The sequence below is a fragment of the Pelodiscus sinensis genome, chromosome 19 (assembly GCF_049634645.1).
Source record: "Pelodiscus sinensis isolate JC-2024 chromosome 19, ASM4963464v1, whole genome shotgun sequence".
In the NCBI taxonomy this organism is placed as follows: Eukaryota; Metazoa; Chordata; order Testudines; family Trionychidae; genus Pelodiscus; species Pelodiscus sinensis.
Genome location: NC_134729.1, coordinates 26,198,320 through 26,217,154, shown reverse-complemented (window position 1 = coordinate 26,217,154; position 18,835 = coordinate 26,198,320). Strand labels below are relative to the sequence as shown.

The 18,835-nt window shown below is 44.9% G+C and overlaps 1 protein-coding gene across 3 annotated transcripts in view; it reads left to right on the top strand.

Annotated features, from left to right (window-relative positions):
* MLLT1 (MLLT1 super elongation complex subunit) overlaps nucleotides 1–16,819 on the top strand; it is a 52,776-nt gene extending 35,957 nt beyond the window's left edge. For 2 of the 3 annotated variants that reach the window (XM_075903165.1, XM_075903164.1), the window contains exons 8-12: nucleotides 678–789; nucleotides 5,506–5,605; nucleotides 8,165–8,236; nucleotides 11,735–11,806; nucleotides 12,473–16,819. In XM_075903165.1, coding sequence (XP_075759280.1) covers nucleotides 678–789; nucleotides 5,506–5,605; nucleotides 8,165–8,236; nucleotides 11,735–11,806; nucleotides 12,473–12,601 — 485 coding nt within the window. In that variant the 3' untranslated portion in view covers nucleotides 12,602–16,819. The remainder of the gene's footprint in view (nucleotides 1–677; nucleotides 790–5,505; nucleotides 5,606–8,164; nucleotides 8,237–11,734; nucleotides 11,807–12,472) is intronic. The other variant, XR_012896729.1, reaches the window with a different exon arrangement.
* The last annotated feature ends 2,016 nt before the right edge of the window (nucleotides 16,820–18,835 follow it).

The window sequence follows — 18,835 nt, the reverse complement described above, 5'->3', positions numbered from 1 at the left end:
TTTATTCAGCTTACGAGGTTTTATTTTGTAATTTTGTTCAGTGCTGACTAAAATCTCGTGGCATCGCTAGGCATATGACTTGACTCCCACAAACTCAATTTGTCCCTGTAAATAAAAATTAGACATGGAAAAGACTATTTATATTGAGTTCATCCCCTTGCCAACGCAGATTTGTTCCCTTTATTATACTTCCAGTGCTTTGTTTTGTCCAGCTTTAATTACCCAAAAAGATGAAGTGTCCATCACTACTTTCAGCAGTCATGATTAACTCTGTGGTGATGCAAATGCTTAAAACTAAGGCCTGGCTCACACAATGTAAAAAGTGTCTGATTTTGCTTTGACCAAGTAGGAAGAGTAAAAAAAACATTTAAAATAAAAAAAAAGGTTTTTAATAGTAAATTAGCATACTTTTTCCAGTGAACTGATGTTAGAAACCTGAATTTCCAACACCTCACCAGTCTTGAGATACACTGAATGACATATCGATGGCTAGAACTTAAAACTTCTGTGACACCCGTCTGAAGAAATCATGACTCCTCTGGAGATAACTTATGGATAAACTAAGCCAAGTTTGGTTCATGGCAGTTAAATAGGATTCTGTAGCAATCCTGCTGAAGACATATCACATCTGCGTTAAACTGCTTTTCTCCCTTTTCCTCCCTGACCTCTAATCTCAGGCCCATTGCGCTCCATGGTAGAGGATCTACAGTCAGAGGAATCGGACGATGATGACTCCTCTTCTGAGGAAGAGGCGGCAGTCAAAGCCAACCCAGTCAGTCGGGATTCCAGGTGATAAGAGGCTGAAAGATGCCTAGCCATCTCTTCATTTTGCCTATGTTTATATCTCTGTATAACTTCTATGTCTATAACTTTGTAAGAGAAAGGAAATGAGGTCATGGTTTTGAGTGCTGGAGGGTTGGTTTTTGAAAGTAACAAATTCATGGAATTTTGAAGAAGAGGGCCTTTTGAGGAGTGTTATGTGGCTGCTAAACTCAAGGTCAACAAAGTGCCAAAGGCGAATTGATATGGTAGAAAGTCCCTTAGACTTGAAAGGGAATAAGTCATTAGAATCTTGAGAGCAGTTTCACTGGAGTATGGAGGACAGAACTTGGGCTGGAAGAATTAGAGGAGAGAAATGAAAGGGAGAAGGCCAAGGAGCTTGGAAATAAAGTTGTGGCTAATAAGTACGGGCCTATCAAATTCATGGTTTTAGGATTTTAAAAATCATAAATTTCATTATTGCAGCCACTGGCGGCCTGTCCATAGAGGTGAACTAGGTGGTTGCCTAGGGCGCCAAAGTTAAACTGTGTTGAGGGGTTTGAAGGCGGGGACGCCGATCGCGCGTTTCGCCTAGGGTGCCAGTTGCTGGCAGCTCGTCTAGGGCCGCTCCTGATTGCAGCTATTTAAACCTGAAATTTCACGGTGTTGTAATTGTGTGGATCTTGACCCGAAAGGAGTTTGAGGGAGAGTCACAAGGTTATTGTAGGGGGGGTTACATTGCTGCTACCCTTATTTATGCAATGCTGCTAGTGGTGGTGTTGCCTTTAAAGGTGGGCAGCTGGAGAGTGGGGGCTGCTGAGTGGGAGACCAGCTTTAATGGCAGAGTTGCTGGAGGATCCCTTCCTTAAGAGGTGGGCACGTGGCCAACAGCCACTGCTCTCTGGTTGGCCCAGTTCTGAAGACGCAAGGGTTGCAGTATAGAATCATAAAATACTAGGACTGGAAGGGACCTAGAGAGGTCATCGAGTCCAGTCCCCTGCCCTCATGGCAGGACCAAGTACTGACTAGACCATCCCTGATAGACATTTCTCTAACCTACTCTTCAATATCTCCACAGATGAAGATTCCACAACCTCCCTGGGCAATTTATTCCAGTGTTTAACCACCCTGACAGTTAGGAACTTTTTCCTAATGTCCAACCTAAACCTCCCTTGCTGCAGTTTAAGCCCATTGCTTCTTGTCCTATCCTCAGAGGCCAAGATGAACAAGTTTTCTGCCTCCTCCTCATGACACCCTTTTAGATATCTGAAAACTGCTATCATGTCCCCTCTGTCTTCTCTTTTCTAAACTCAGCAAGCCCAATTCTTTCAGCCTTCCCTCATAGGTCATGTTTTGTAGACCTTTAATCATTTTTGTTTCCCTTCTCTGGACCCTCTCCAATTTCTCCACATCTTTCTTGAAATGCAGTGCCCAGAACTGGACACAAGACTCCAACTGAGGCCTAACCAGCGCAGAGTAGAGTGGAAGAATGACTTCTCGTGTCTTGCTCACAACACACCTGTTAATGCATCCCAGAATCATGTTTGCTTTTTTTGCAACAGCATCACACTGTTGACTCGTATTCAGCTTGTGATCCACTATGACTCCTAGATCCCTTTCTGCCGTACTCCTTCCTAGACAGTTGCTTCCCATTCTGTATGTGTGAAACTGATTGTTCCTTCCTAAATGGAGAACTTTGCATTTGTCTTTATTAAACTTCATCCTGTTTACCTCAGACCATTTCTCCAATTTGTCCAAATCATTTTGAATTATGACCCTATCCTCCAAAGCAGTCGCAGTCCCTCCCAGCTTGGTATCATCTGCACACTTAATGGACACCCCCCCCTCCCAAAAAAAAAAACAAAAAACAAAAAACTTGTCTCACACTCATGTTGCAGCTCCCTTTTGGGTCAGCCCTCCTGTATAAGAAATGTTGGTTTCCCCCATGAAAACACACACAAGACCAGATTTCATAGTCTGAGACACATTTTTCATGGCTGTGAATTTGGTAGGGCCCCCGGGATAAGACAATAAGGAATAGAGGTTGACAGAAGACACTACAGAATGTAGGCTTTTTTAATTAAAGCCACTAGCCCTCAGAGTTGGGAAACCTTTCAACTTTCCACCAATGCCATTTGTCCTACTGAGGCTCCAGACAGCGTGTGACGTTATTCTTTGCATTGGAGGAACACGTGGCTCCAGTCATGGGCCACGGCCTTGCATTGCTAGGCACTCTACAGACACAGCCAAATAAACTCCCCTTTTACTCTCACTAGAGTGTTGACACTTAAGCTGTGCGCTGGTGGGATAGCTGTGTTGGTCCCAGCATATTAGATAGACAAAGTCATGAGGTTGTATCTTTTATTGGCCCGACTTCCGTTCGTGAAAGAGACACGCTTCCAAGCTACACAGAGCTCTTCCAGGTGAACAGGTTCCAGTGCCTAATGATATTTATGTCAGCACTATTTCATTGCTGATCGTTGTAGTGGATGGGATATTAAAGGTAGAGTGAAGCCCGTGGACACTGAAGGTGGCATTGGGATGTTGAAGATACCTCAGAGAGGAAAGCGGGGGAGGGTACAGAGAAAAGCAATGAAGGGTAGAAATGGTAGGGACCCCAAAGGGAAGCATGGTTTTCCATGGAGTGATGCTGGGTATGGCTAAGGTAACAGTCACATTACCAGTAGTAAATATTGATTATATGGTAACACAGGGTCCCATTGTCCTGGATGGTGTAGAAAAACAGAAAAGAGACAGTCTGTGACCCATGCAGAGCTTGCACCCTAAGTATACCAGCTGATAAAATGATCGTTAAGGGGCGCATAAAGGCTTTTGAATTCCATTGAATTCCAATGGGATTCGTGCCAACTTCCTTAGCTGTTTTTTAAGTTTTTCTTCTAAGTGTTTTTTTAACCCCATACTTGCCTGTGACCATGGTGTGGTCTGGAAGCAGTAGTTCACTCAAGCTCTGACTCGGGAGCTGTAATTGACTGTGCAATTCACCTCATTCCACCAAATGAGTTTGATCTGGAGAGAATAGGGAAATGTTGAGGCTGGCTGGCCATATTATCTTCTCCTTACCTCAGGTTAGCAGTACACAGCACAGAAGTACCGTAAATTAGCATATATAAACTGCAGGTTATACATGTTTTTACAAAGCTCCCTCTCCCCTGCAGGGTATACATGTCCACGGGGTATACAAGTTTATTTTTACTCATAAGCAGCTCTGCCCCATTAGAATTGGTTCAGCTCTGCTCCGCTGCAGGGAAGGCCTGACGAGCTTCCAGCATGCCTGCGCTGTGCTCTCCGTCTGTCCCCCCCCCCCATCCGGAGGAGGGTGGGTTGCGCCTGGCTGTGGCTGCGCAGAGCCAGGACGCAAGTGCAGCTCCCCTCCCACAGGCCGGCCAGCTTGCCTGCGCTGTGCTCTCCATTCCCCCCGCTGGCAGCAGGATGGCTACCTAACAAAAGATGGGTGGAATGCAGGACATTGGCAGTTTATCTTGGTATGTGCAATTACCGTGAATTAGCCTATAGAACCTGCGGGTTATACACGTCCGTGGGTAATCTACGTTTTTTTACACAGCAAAGAAAAACCACAGGTTATACACGAGAGCGGGTTATATACGCTAAAACATGGTAATTCTAAATCCTGTTGCAGACTCTCACTGATTAGACTGAGTTTCTGCAGGACTTGGCCCAAAGCAGTTACCTGCTTTAGTAGAAATGGTTGGATTTTTGTGTCTCTTCCGTCAAGGTATGTTGCTCTAGGCAAGATTTGAAATCTCATGTTGGACACTTGAAATCAAACGCTTAGCCCAAGCAGCAGCTATAGGTTTTGAATGGGATCCTCTATCCACCACAAAATATACTACTTGGATTAACTTCTGTCTATATCACAGTGACAAAAAAGGACTCTGGAGCTTTTTACGGGTCTGTGCAATTTCTGGTCAATCGAGTTGAGGTTGTTTTGGTTTTGCATGTTTATGCACTGAGGATAAGCCTTCAGTGGGAATGTCTTGGTTTCCCTCCTTATTCATTGTAAATGTTTAATGCTACTTGAATACAGTGCTGACAGCATTCTGGAATGCTGAGTCTCTGTGCAGGAGCAATAGCACATCATCATTTCGAGTCTTATTTAGTTTGAATTACATTGAAGTGTGCTCTGTTGGGTAGTGATGTAAGATGTAAGAGACTAGTCGACTATCCAATAAGCAGAAGCTTATTGAATAGTCAACTAGTGATGTGACTAGTCACCCCCCTCCCCCCTTGCTGGGGGGGAGCAGAGGCACAGCGCAAACGGTGCTAGCAGGGACTGAAGCAGCCTCTGCTTGCGCCGCTTCTGCTGCGATTCTGCTTTTGAAATGTACAAGCGTCCCAGCAGAGCTCTTATACATTTTAAAGGCTGAGACGCCAGGGAGCGCAGAGCCAGCAGGAGTCCCCTGATGGTCCCATACTCCCTGTGGGGCTTCAGCTTTTGAACTGTAGCAAAGGTCCAGAAGGGCTCTTGCTACAGTTCAAAGGCGGAGGTGCCCTTATAGGCTAATCGAATAGTCGATGGAAAGCCCATCAACTATTTGATTAGTTAATCTAAATTTAACATCCCTAGAATTGGAACCACACGTTGACCAAAACACAACTGCAACCTAAACTATGAAAATAAGATTTTTGATCCATGTATTTCTCATATAGCTAAATATCAGCTTCCTAATAACAGGTGATGTTAACTCTGTGCTCCTTGCTTCTCAGATTGAGTCTTAGCGACAGTGACAGTGACAACAGTGCGGACTCCTGCCTGCCCAGTCGAGAACCTCCTCCCAGTCAGAAACTGCCCCCAGCTAATAATAAGGTATTTGCAACATGTATATATCCATGCTCCTTTATTGACTTTGTCTTGGATCTGCATCTCCTAAATAGGCAAGAATGAACACCCTGGAAGCTTTGCCTGTGGAAGGAACTGTGGGACTGGTCCCTTCAAGGGCTCACTTTAATTGGCAGGAGTGGGGGGAGGAGCACTATCAACTTAACATCAAGTCAGTTTCAGTGTTCCAAGTTCCAGGTGCTTTACCTACTTGTGAGGCTCCATACAAATTCAACCAGCACGTTTTCTGACTCACTAATACTGTGATCTCCCCAAGGCTAACTTACTATGCAGTAAGCCAACTAGAAAATAGGATCAGAGAGGTAGTAGCCATGTTAGTCTGAATCTGCAAAAGCGATGAGGAGTCCCGTGGCACCTTATAGAATAACACAGTGGTCCCCGACCTTTATGGGCTCCCGGGCGCGTGGGGGCGGGGCCACTCGCGCCGGGCGCCCGGGGGCGGGGCCACTCACGCGCCCGGGGGCGGGGCCGTGCATCCTGGGGCACGCCAGGGCCGGGGCCGCCCGAGCCCCTTGTGCCGTGGGCCCGGGGCTGGCGCCGCCGCCCGAGCTGCGCGCCTGGGGCCGGCACCGACGCCGCGCGCCCGCATGTGCCCCGGGGCTGGGGCCGCCCGAGCGCCGCGCACCAGGCGCCGGTGAGTGTCGCGCGCCTGGGGCCGGTGCCTCCAGTGCGCCACGCGCTGGGGGGCGGGGCCAGCCCGGGTTGTTGGCGAGCGCATACAAATGCCCTGGCGGGCGCCATGGCACCTGCGGGCACCGCGTTGGGGCCACTGGAATAACAGATGTATTGGCGCATAAGCTTTCGTGGGCAAAGACCCACTTTGTCAGACGCATGTGAAATGTACAAATGTGCATCTGACGAAGTGGGTCTTTGCCCACGAAAGCTTCTGCTCCAATACATCTGTGAGTCTATAAGGTGCCACAAGACTCCTCGTCGCTTTTGTAGAAAATAGGAATAGCTTTTACTCTAGTATAGTTCAATAATAGTAATCTGAAATTAATTTTAACAGTAGTTGATCAAGTATTTTGAGTGGGAAGTGATTTGTTGTACAGTATCTCTGTACAGTATGGCTCCTTGGAACTCAGAGGACTGTATGGTTATGGAGAGCAAATTAGGAGCAGAGTTTTAAACTGTCTTATATCGGCAGTAATGAGGCTTAATGTATTGCATGCAGTTCTTAGCATCTTGCCAGCAAAAGGGCAACAAATTGCATGGAATTCAGAAAAGAATAACAAACTAGTTTTTATATTGTAAGCAAAGCTCTCCATCTCCCCATTAAACAAACAGAGCTTAGCCGATGACTAAAAAGTGCGTACAACAACGCCAAGATGGAAAGGAATTTTTTGGGAGGTCCATTAGAAATGATGTTCAACTAGTAAGTGCAAAGCGCATTCTAAACATCAGAAAGAGTTTTCTAAGAAAAAACAAGGAGTCCGGTGGCACTTTAAAGACTAGCAACTTTATTAGGGTGAGAGCATAAGCTTTTGTGAGCTAGAACTCACTTCTCAGATGCTGAAGAAAGAGTGAGAAATGGGAAGGTAACAACGGTGCTAATTAAATCAGAATCTATGTGGCTTATCTCCAACAGTGGTGAGAAGGTGAGAGTACCTGAATGGGAAATTACTTATTGTACTGTGAGAACCACTCCATGTAAATCTGTTAGTCTTGAAAGTGCCATCAGACACCTTATAGAAATGTAGCCATGTTACTCTGGTGTAGCTGAAACAAAAAACAGGACTATGTAGCTCTTTAAAGACTAACAAGATGGTTTATTAGGCCCACGAAAGCTCATCACCTAATAAACCATCTTGTTAGTCTTTAAAGAGCTACATAGTCCTGTTTTTTGTTTCATCAGACACCTTATTTTTGCTGAAACGGACTAACAAGGACCTCTCTGAAACCAGTTTTCTGAGAGAGATCTTTTGAATTGTGAATTTATTTGTCAAGGGATGGAAGTCATATCACAAACAAGTGAAAAATGAACAGAGGAAACCATTTATTGCTACTCCTAGAGAATGGTCTTAGGAGCTAGTAGGCCATGACTGCTGTGGTTTCCTGACCAGATTCTCTGTAGCTGGCTAGCAATGTGAATGTTTGCCTTTGCTTACAGGTTCCAAAGTTGTCAGCATGAAGGACTTCTTACTTGTAAGCGTAACATTTTCATGTTATACAGTTCACTTCTTTACCCAGCACTGTGAAAAATAAGAGCTGTTGCTCTACGTTGCAGAGCTGCTGAGGTTGTGATCATGCCCTTAGCCCCAGTCGATCAAGACTGTGTTTTCCAAGTCTCTGATCAATACTTAGTGATGGAGAGAGACTCCTCCCCTTCCCCCTCCCCCCCAATCTTAAATCCCTGCATCACGGTTCTGTCTTGTGCCAAAGGCAGCTGTCTCCACAGCTCATCTACTTCCCTGCCTAGGTCAGCCAGAGGATTTCCTCCCACTGGGTTCTCTACTGCCAAACCATGACAGTTCTGCCCTGCCTGAATTATTGGTCGCAACCCACCCTTATTTGTTTTCTTCTCAGGCCTCGGGAAGAAAGAGTCCAGAATCTTGCAACAAGCCAGAAAAGATCCTAAAGAAGGGAACATATGACAAGGTACTTTTGCTTAGAGTAGGCATAGCGTATAGTGGGATACAATAGGACATTTCTCCATGAAAATAAGATCTCAGGAGGAGTTGGAATGATTTTGGCCCGTTAAAGGCTGCACACTGAAATACTGAAGCGGGAAGTACTGGCTCAAAATGAAATGACTGAAGTGTTGTGTTTGTAAGAAAGGAACAGCACATCCTTTCCGTGTGTTGCCTATTAGGGTAGTTTGCTTACTTGGCTCTTTGTCATTCGTCCTCTATTGACAAGGTAGTTTAAAGCTGTGTTTGATCTTTACCAGGATGCTTTATAGCTGGGCTACTCAACACACGGCCTGTTTGTTTGCGGCTCGCAGTGCAGTTTGGGTTTACATGGGGCTTAGCCCGCAGATGGGGTCATTTGAACGTGGCCTCCACTGGGAACATGCTCCCCAACAGCGAGGCGACTCCCAGGCGGGGTGAGCATTGAAAGATACAAGCAGATGGGCTGGCTGGAACAGACAGGTACAGGGTGTCTAGCCCCCAGGGACGAGGTGCCAGAAGCCCCAGGGCATTGTGGGAAGTGCTTTGCATTCATGCCTGTCAGTATGAAAGAAGCTATTTGCATGTATATGCAACCACACTTAAGTTGCAGCCCTTGGCATGTGCTGTATCATTGTGGCCCCCAGGGCTTCCAAAGTTGAGTAGCCCTGCTTTAGAGCATGGCAGGTCGATTATTGTTTCACATTCCACTTGCTCAGAACCTTGCATTGTCGAGATCTTTCTTTAGCTCAGTGGACACCTCTTTCTCCCCTCGAGGACAGCTTCATTAGGTTTTTTGAACCACGCACGTTATTTAAGTTACTGAAATGCTAAACAGTCAAACTGTGATTGGCTGATTTCTTCAGTATCCTGAAAGGTTTCAGTAGGAGAACTCTTCCTATGTAAAAAAGCTTCAGAGGGGTAGCCCAGTTAGTCTGTAACAGGAAGAACTTAAAAAACAACAAATAGACTAATAGCACCTTAAAGACTAACAAAGCATGTAGATTAGTGATAGAGATGCAGCCGTGTTAGTCTGGTCTAGCTGAAATAAAAGACAGAACTATGCAGCACTTTAAAGACTAACAAGATGGTTTATTAGGTGATGAGCTTTCATGGGCCAGATCCACTTCCTCAGATCAGTATGTGGAAGAAAATTGGCACAACCATATATACCAAAGTCTGATTTGTCAATTTTATGTGTTCACTTTTTTTTTATTGTATCACTTTGGTAAATATGGTTGTGCCAATTTTCTTCCACATATTGATCTGAGGAAGTGGGTCTGGCCGACGAAAGCTCATCACCTAATAAACCATCTTGTTAGTCTTTAAAGTGCTGCATAGTCCTGTCTTTTGTTAAAACATGTAGATGAGAACATGAGCTTTTGTGGGCAAAACCCACTTCTTCAGATGACCAAGTGGGTTGCGCCCACAAAAGCTCTTCCTATTTAGAAATCCTTTAATATACCTTCATTTAGGAGCCACACGTTGTACTACTTTTATGTTCACGCTGTGAGGATTACCTATTGGACTGCAAACCAGAAGAAAACAATGTTCAACTATTAAAGACCCATGTTTGCTTGTGAACTTGGTAGCAGAAGGGTCAGAAATACATCCTTTCAGTGGTCAGCCTAGTGTGTTCTGAGTGAGATGCTTGTCCCCAGGTGAAACATGAGTGCTATGCTAAAGTGTGTGTCATGACTGATTTCTTTGCCTTGGTAGGGTTGCTTAATGAGCTCAGTTTTGCTGGTACATGCATGAATAACTCTGGGACAGCTTTATAGGTAAAGAACCTGTCCTCTGATTGAAAGCAGCAGGACAGTGGTTCTCAACCTGTTTGCCATTGTGGGCCATGCAAGCCGTTCTCTCTACATTGTGTGGGCCATGTCCACACACTATATATATTCTACCTGCGCATCTGCCCAAAACCAGAAAAAGGTTCAATATTGGTCATATGGCGGCAGTATGATTCCAATTGATACAGCACCTTTCACTTCAACACTGCCAAGTGTCAACCAAGAGCATTTTAAATTAGCAAAACGAGACAAAATATTGACGGTTAAAATTAACTGTGAGCGTGGCCTGGCATGGTGTATTATCACCCTCCCTTCCGTGCTACTGCTGACAGTGTGGCTAGGAAGCCCTGCCTGGTGCAGTGTGTACCCCATGCTCCCAGTCATGGACTACCCCATGCCTCTTCCCAGCCTTCTCCCCCAGACAGAGAATGCCCAACCAGCCTGGGACAGCCCACTCCCTTGCAGCCAGACCCCCAGCACTGGACTGGTGCATACACACCTACCCTGCAGAGATAGAATGGCCCTCCAGGGACTGTCCTCTTCTGCATCCTATCCACCACTCGGGGACTGCCCCCTGGCAGCTGTACCCTGCCTGCCCCCCAGTATTTAACCTCCCCATCCAGGAACTATGCGCACGCCCTCTCTCCCACTAGAGTCTGTCCCCCATGGACTGGCTGTACCTTCTCCCCACAGCCCCACTCCCCTGGGCCCTCCTCCCAGCACCCCTCAAGGCTTTAGGCCCCTGCACATCCTGTCCCACGGGTCTCCTGTCTTGGCAGCACATAGCTCAACCATGCAGCCCCCCTTCCCACCTGCCTTTGTGTCCTAGTGCTGGGGAGCCTGCACCAGCTAGGGTCACTGAACTAGCAGTCCTGCAGAGGGGTGGGGGACTGAGCACACTGGTATCCTGCTAGGGCTGCTGGGCCTGATCCCATGCCAGCCATTTTTGTGCCTACCTTCCCTCGCCCTCCTGCTTCACCCTAGTTATGGCCCTGAGGAATCCTCGTGGGCCACAGCTGTGTGCTGCGTGGGCCGCGGGTTGAGAACCACTGCGCTAGAGTGAGCTATCAGAGACTTGCCCTTTTGGCTGGCTTCCTTGAAAGTCTGGTCTAATTTTAAAAACAGCAAGTGGGGGAGAGTGCGTATGTCCGCCTGCTTCCTGGATGTGGCAGCAGCGAAACTTCCTGGGGATCAGTGTGATCAAAAAGTTTCTCCCTCGGGTATGGCTGGAGGCGTCATACAAACATGGATTAGTGTCACAATCCCATCGCTGTTAACACCCCTGCGTGGCATCCTGAGCTTTCAGCACAGACTGTTCCTAGGGCTCTAACGCAGAGCTTCACCAAGAGACATTCAGCCTGTCATTGGGGGCTCGGAGTTCAGAGGTTTGGCTCACAAGCCGCTTGTTTGGAGGGAGACTTTTTATGGTGCGCTATGAAACACGCGTCTGGACCCAGAGCCACTGGATTTCAGTCCCAAGCCACCAACAGTTGATGAATTAGACTGCAGAAGAGGGAATGGAATTGGTGGGGGATGGGGGGGGCGGATTTGCAATGAGAACAAAAACAAGACAGGAGGCCCTCAAACAGCTGCCTAAAATCTTCTTTGAGGAAGTAACTGCTTTATTTCCCTGGCAGTGCTGGAAACATGTCAGATGTGTTGTTTTATTCGTCTTGCCCATCTCTCTTTCACAGGCCTACACTGATGAATTGGTGGAACTTCACAGACGGCTGATGGCGTTACGGGAGCGCAATGTGCTACAGCAGGTAGAGAGCATGTCTTTTTTGTGATAAGTCACCACCTAGATCCTCATAGCTTAGGGAGTCTTCCTGCATCACTGGTCTAAGCCTCAGAAGGGTAGCTAGGTTAGTCTGTATTTGCAAAAAGAATGAGGAGTCCTGTGCACCTTAGAGACTGGCAGATTTATTAGGGCACAAGCTTCCGTGGGTGAAACCCACTTCATCAGATACATTGGCATGGTGTTTTACGTGGCACCTGTCATTTCACTTGCAGTGTATAGCTTACCACAAGTGAATGGTCACTCTTTAATAAACCAAACAAGCATAGTGAGAATCCAGATGCACATCAGTTGCTTGTATTAAAAGGGGTTGAAGTATGGTGCGCAGGATCTTTCTTACCCCCCCATCTTGTCCAAGCCAAACCCAGCTTGGGCTCGCTGGATCCTCAAGAGCATTAAAATGCCTGAGTGATTTAAAAAGAAAAGGCCTGCCAGTGCCTTCATTCGGACTGAGCCAGCCAAGACTTATAGGAGAAATGAGGCATGACATGGCTGGGCACCTATCCCTGTCAGAAGATTGCTTTTAAAGCCCCCTTGTGACTGTGAGCACCGGGGGGGGCAAACCTTTCCTCCCTGCCTGTGTACTGGTATGGCTGAATTTGAGCTCCTCACATCCTTGCTCCTTTCTCCTCAGATTGTAAATCTCATTGAGGAAACTGGGCATTTTAATGTTACCAACACAACCTTTGACTTTGACCTTTTCTCCTTGGATGAAACAACTGTCCGCAAGCTGCAGAGTTATTTGGAAGCAGTGGCAACATGACGCTTAGCCTTGGAAGCGGGCTGCTTTTGAAACCAGAAATCCCATCTCTTGGTACCAGGAAACAAACCCGTGGAACTCGGCCTTCTTACTCTCAATTCACCCGAAGCACTGCCTTAGAGAACAGCCATGCTCTGTGATGCACAACCTGCTGCACTTTTTTCAAACAAGCACCCGCATTGCTGAGTCTGTCCTCCCTAGCTTCGTAAACACGCTTGGGCACAGGTACTGAGTAGAGCAAAAGATGTGCTACTCCCAGCTACACAAAAGTGTGACCTTTTTCTGTTTTATTTCAAGAAATTGTGTCTTTAAGAATACGTTTGCAGCTGTCTCTGAGAGCCGAAGAAATGTGGACAATGCTTTCTTGGCTAAATCCAGGGACCAACTTACCTGCAGAGTGACTCAAGAGAGTCGGATTGCACCCAGCTCTGTGAAGAATTGTTTGTGTGGTGTAAGCAAGATTGGCTTTTACAAAGCTAGCCATGTGACTGGCAACAGAGAATGCTTCCCAATGGGTCCTGTTGGTCTGTTGCAGAGGAAGTGGGTAGTTACCACTTTTGATCATTTGCAAATTCTAGAGCGGTTTGATACAGCATGGTGACTGCAATCTGATCCCTGGAAGGCATTGCTCAATATGCAGCGTGCAGGACCTTTTTCTGTGTTTCAGCTTCTCAGAGAGACAGTTTGTGCTCTTTGAAGAGGCCTCCAGAATCTGCTGTCTCCCGCTGTGGTTTTGAGACCTCTTGTTGATCCAAGCCCCTAAACAAAGTCTCACTCCTTTCAGTCTGCTTTAACTGTAATAGGACTACAAAACTGTAAGCTGTATATTTTATATATATATATTATATATATATATGTATGTACTGTATGTATAAGAAGGGCCTAGCTGGTCTTAAGATTTTAAGGGTGTGATTTTTCTGTTATGTTTTTTTAAAGGAGGGTGGGGTTAATAAGATTTGACTTGTTTGTTTGTTAAAATGCCTCTTGTGAACAATTTTTAGTGTATGAAAGCTGAACAGCGATCTTCAAAGCATTTTGTGCTCTGGAAGGGACTTACCTGTCTCACTTTCATTCTTCAGTGTTTGAATAACTTTGCCAAAATATGTCATTGGTTCTTGTTCTGCGTTCTCAAGGATGAAATTTTCCTACAGTAGCCCCTATAATAGTGGCTATACTCTGGGAAAACCAAAACAAGGGAGTATTTTATCTTGGGACACCCCTAGAAAACAAAGGCTTGAAGCGAGTGAAGTCAGGTTTTTCTCTCACCTGTTTGAAATCGCAAACACTAATTCTAGTTAAACTAGCATTGACTTCCAGATGGAGGTGGGGGAAATACCTGTCATGTCTTCAGAAATACATTAAACTCTTCTTGCCTAAAGTCAGTATTTTTAAAGAAATAACTTTCACTTTTCCAGTCAAGTTGAAGCTTTTGCCAGTTGTAAATGGGCTGTTGGCAAAGAACTATGAGGAAAGCAAAGCTCAGAATAACCTACACAGACAAACAGAACTTCTTAATCAGTGCCACGGGGAGCTGGATGAGGTATAAAAAAAAAAAGATCATTCTAAGACTTCCCCCATGTGCTGTCCCACTTTTCAACATGAAATTGTCGTAGTCCCTTGGTTTTGATGTTCCCTTTCTTTATCATGGAAATGTTGCAACTAAGAGATTTAAGTGGCAATATAATGATAAGCTTGTTTGAGTTGGGTCACGTTGATCCTATTCCTGTTAATTTTGTCTGTCTGTACCATCTGTCACATGTCTTTATAGAAACGTCACGCTCGTGCCAGGTCTATCCCGGTACCTGATGGAGATCTTACCTGGCTTTTTTCTGACGGACAATTACAAGCCTGGATAGAAACTGTGTTACAAGAATGTGGTATGGCAAGGTTAAGAGGAGTACCAGGAAAGCATGAAGCTGTAGTACTGGTCTCAAGCTCTGCATCTGGAAATCACACCGCAATATGCAAGTTCCCAGGGACGTAGCTTGTTAATGTTCTGCAGATCCCTTGTGCTGCTCAGGGCTGAGTGGGGATAGAAGAGCAGTGTTTGATCAGACTATGTTGGATGGAGAGAGTGGATTCCATACCGTTGCATGCTAGCCAGCCCCACTCCAAAACTTGTTGGGCGTATGGATGTGGATGGAGGTATTCAAAGCCCCAAACAGCCTCGCTCCAGAGACTCAAGGGTCCTATGGTGAGTGAGGCCTTCACCTCCCTGAAACTGTAACTGCAACGGTGTGAACTGAGCTGTTTGAAAAGTCCCCAAGACTCTCTTCTCCCTTGATCAACTCCCTTCCCTGCTCCCAAATCCCACTTCTTAATCAACTTCACTGTATTGGCCTTGGGATGACATAGCTTCCAGACCTATAGCACAAAGGACCAGAGAGGGGCACGCACGCACTTCCCCATTGTATTAAGAACAGAACCTTCATCAGGATGCGCCTAGCTGGGCCAAGGAGCTTGTCCCTGAACTGAGCTGTGCCATGTGGCAGTGCCTAGGGCTCCCCCTGTGGCCACCGTCCTGTCTTGTGCCCGATTTTTACTTTACTTGTGAAATGTAACAAGTATTACTATTTCATGGGGAATCTTCTTTTTATAAAAGGTATTTTACATATGAATTTTTTAGACTGTTTATAATAATCTTGGAAAGCTGAAATGGAAATGTTCCCCCAACAATAGTGTTCCTTTGTGTGCACCTGCTGTACTTTGTTTCTCACAAGGACTTTTGCCGGTATTTTTACCAAATCATTAGGTTTTTTGGGGTGGTAGTGGTAGGATTGGGGACCACATGAGGAATGCCTCTGCAAACAAGGAAAAATTGCTTAAATCGTGGCCCTCCCAACCTTTGTGTCCCCTTTTAGTTACATATAAGAAAAGTTCCACTTGTAGATTCTCTAGTAGGCTGACTGGCATTCTGAACATGCCATGTACAAGTATTTGTGGATAAAGTGTTTGTTCTTGTGTCACTCTTGAGAGCATGGATGGATAGTTGTAAAATAGAAAGGAGATTTTGATACTGCTACTGATAGTACCACTACAAATCTGTACGACGATGCATAGTTACTTGCATTGTCAAAGCAAATGCAATTGTCTGACTGTTTTAGCCATAATGATTTTTCCAAGGAAAATTGACAAAACAGTAGTTTACTCTAAATGTCCTTCAGCTTGCTACTAAGGGCATATACAAGTAATGATTCATCTGAAGGCTTCTGAGTAACATGGATGTGAGAGCAAGACACAGCTTTTCCTTTGTCCTTGGTCTTTGTATGAAAGGGCAAAAGAGGGGGGCAGGAACACTGTCCAGTTGTCTTGGTCTGATCTGTATTAAGCCTGGAGGCTTGGACTACTGGCATTTACTGTAGAAATGGACAAATGTTGCGAGCAGGTCGCAGTGCCGGTTAGGAAGAACAGTGGCCACAACAGTCATGTAAGACGGGCTGTGATGTGCCTGAACACACGGAAGTGCAATGGTTTCCTCACAAGTTCTTCGACTGCTCCCCAAGGTGGGAGCATCAGAACTAGTAAGGAGCGATGATGCAACAATCTAGGACCGGTTCTTGTCAGAGACCTTTAACTTATTTTGATGGTAAAACATGTAAACTTCCCCTTGTGGAACTTGTCCCATCATATTCTCTGCATGCAGAGACCTGTGTCATTGTTGGTTCAGTAAATTTCAAATATAATGTTGTCCAACAGCCACTAATGGCTTGACATGTACTATAGCACAGTTGATGTACTCAAAAGAAGCTTCCTTTATCATTTCAGGTGCCTGGCACTTGCTAGTTGACATTTTGAAGGGTCAAAACTAGACACAACCATTGTGCACCTTGTAATGGTTATTACTTTTAAAGATAAATTGAAATCAGATGGGTATTGCTTTCATGAGGCATGAAATAGCCATCAAGAACTAAAGAGATGAGTTTGCACTCCTAAAAGTGTATAAGTACTTCAGCTTCTAGATTTTTTTTTAATTGTATTTGCCTTGAAACTCGAGGTATTAAATACCTTGTCATTTGAGGATATGAAAGGTTGTACTGGGAAATGAAGTCTTCACGCAACTATAAGAAATTCATCTGGCCCCCAAGATTAAAAGAGAGAAGAATAATGTTTGTAATAAGTTACAGGATTGTTTCTGTCCTGAATTTTAAACTTTTTGTTAAATTTGTGGAATTATGGAGGAGTTTTCTAGAAAAACGTGAATAAAGTAAGATGGAAAGTAAATCTGATGGGGTATGTTGTTTCTCTTACCTTTCCAAGTAGAAGGAATGAAGTTAATGCTCTTCTAGAGAATGACCTCTACATATTTTCCCCAAGAAAAATAATATGGTAACATATTAAACTTGAAATAATCAATTTATTATGATTCCTGTAACTGTCCAGCAATATCAGTAATACTTGAAACAAATATTAAATAGTCTAGAGCCATGTCAGCTGCCCCATTAAACATGGAACAGTAACTGCTCAGCATTTAGCATGTGTGGCCTTTTCTGTTTGTCATCGCGTGTCTGAATCAAAGGGCATGTCTAAACTACATCCCTCTTTTGAAAGAGGGATGTAAATTAGACAGCTCGAAATTGCAAATGAAGCCGGGATTTGAATTTCCCATGCTTCGTTTGCATAATCGCATCTCACGTTCTTTCAAAAAACACTATTTCGAAAGTGAAACCGCAGTCTACATGCGGTTCTTTCAAAAAGAAAAGCCTTTTTCGAAAGATCCTGTACTCCTCAAAAAATGAGGTTTACAGGCTTTCAAAAAAGGCTTTTCTTTTTTAAAGAACCGTGTCTAGACCACGGTTTCACTTTCGAAATAGCGTTTTTTGAAAATGCCGTGATGCGATTATGCAAATGAAGCGTGGGAAATTCAAATCCTGGCTTCATTTGCAATTTCAATCTAATTTACATCCCTCTTTCGAAAAAGGGATGTAGTTTAGACATAGCCAAACTGTTCACTGCTCAGATGAAACTAATCTTCAACTGTGCAATGCATGTTTCTTTGGCCTGTCCTGGCCATAAGAAGTGACTTACTGTAGAGCAGTAACTGTCAGGGAGCACTCTATTGTCCACGCAGCTTCTCCCGCATTTCTCACAAAAATAAGGTCTTGTCTGCGCTGGGAGAACCAGCAGGGCCCCCTCACTGCAATAAGACTACCTCAGATGTATCCTGAAGAGGGAAGAATTAGCCTTGTTCTGCAGTTGGGAAACATGTCCAATGTCTGTCAAAGCTTACTGTCACAGGGCCCCTGAGCACCCAGTCAGCATCTTAAACTCCGGGGTATATTTGAGACATCTTTGTTGCAGGTTCAGTATTCCCTGCGTCTTCTCGTGCCTCCTAGTGCTCTTCAGCAAAACCAGAAAAGTCCGGACTGGATATTTAAGGTAGCAGGATAACTCCTCGAGCCTTCGTCTTGCCTTTATAGCACACACAAATGAGGTGAAATAAAACTCAATTGCCTTTCCTTTCCAGGTCATCATTTAAAGATCTCTCCCTACAGTTTTAACCTTGGAAGTTGACGTATTTGCATTGATTTGAAACTCTATATTGGAGGGATGCTAATAGAATGTTATGGTGAACATCTAGTGCTGTTTGTGCTAATGTAAAACCTCTTGAAATCAGTCACACAAGGACCATTTTCTGTGGGATTCGAATGTTTTCTCATGTATAAGGATACTGTTTCTGGCTGGAATTAAGAGTGTTAGTAATAGACCCTTAACAGGTGTATTCAATATAGTATTGAGATTTATAAGCCTTAGAAAATACTGCAGGATCAACATAAGAATGACCATACTGGGTCAGACCAATGGTCCATCCAGCCCAGTATCTTGTCTGATGACAGTGGCCAATACCAGATGCCCAAAGGGAGGGAAAAGAACAGATAATCCTCACATGATCCCTGTTACCCACCTCCAGACAAACACCATTCGTACCCATCCTGGCTAATAGACATTGATAGACCTAACCTCCATGAATCTATCTAGCTCTTCTCTGAACCCTGTTAAAGTCCTAGCCTTCACCACATCCTCTGGCAAGGAGTTCCACAGGTTGACTGTGCACTGAGTGAAGAAAAACTTCCTTTTGTTTGTTTTAAACTTACTGCCTATTAATTTCATTTGGTGACCTCCTACTTCTTCTGTTCTGGGAATACAGTAAAACCTGTGTTATCTGGCACGCTCGGAGATTTAGAGCAGTCTGGTTATCTAAAAATTCCGGTTATCTGAGGGTCCCATCCACCTAGGAAA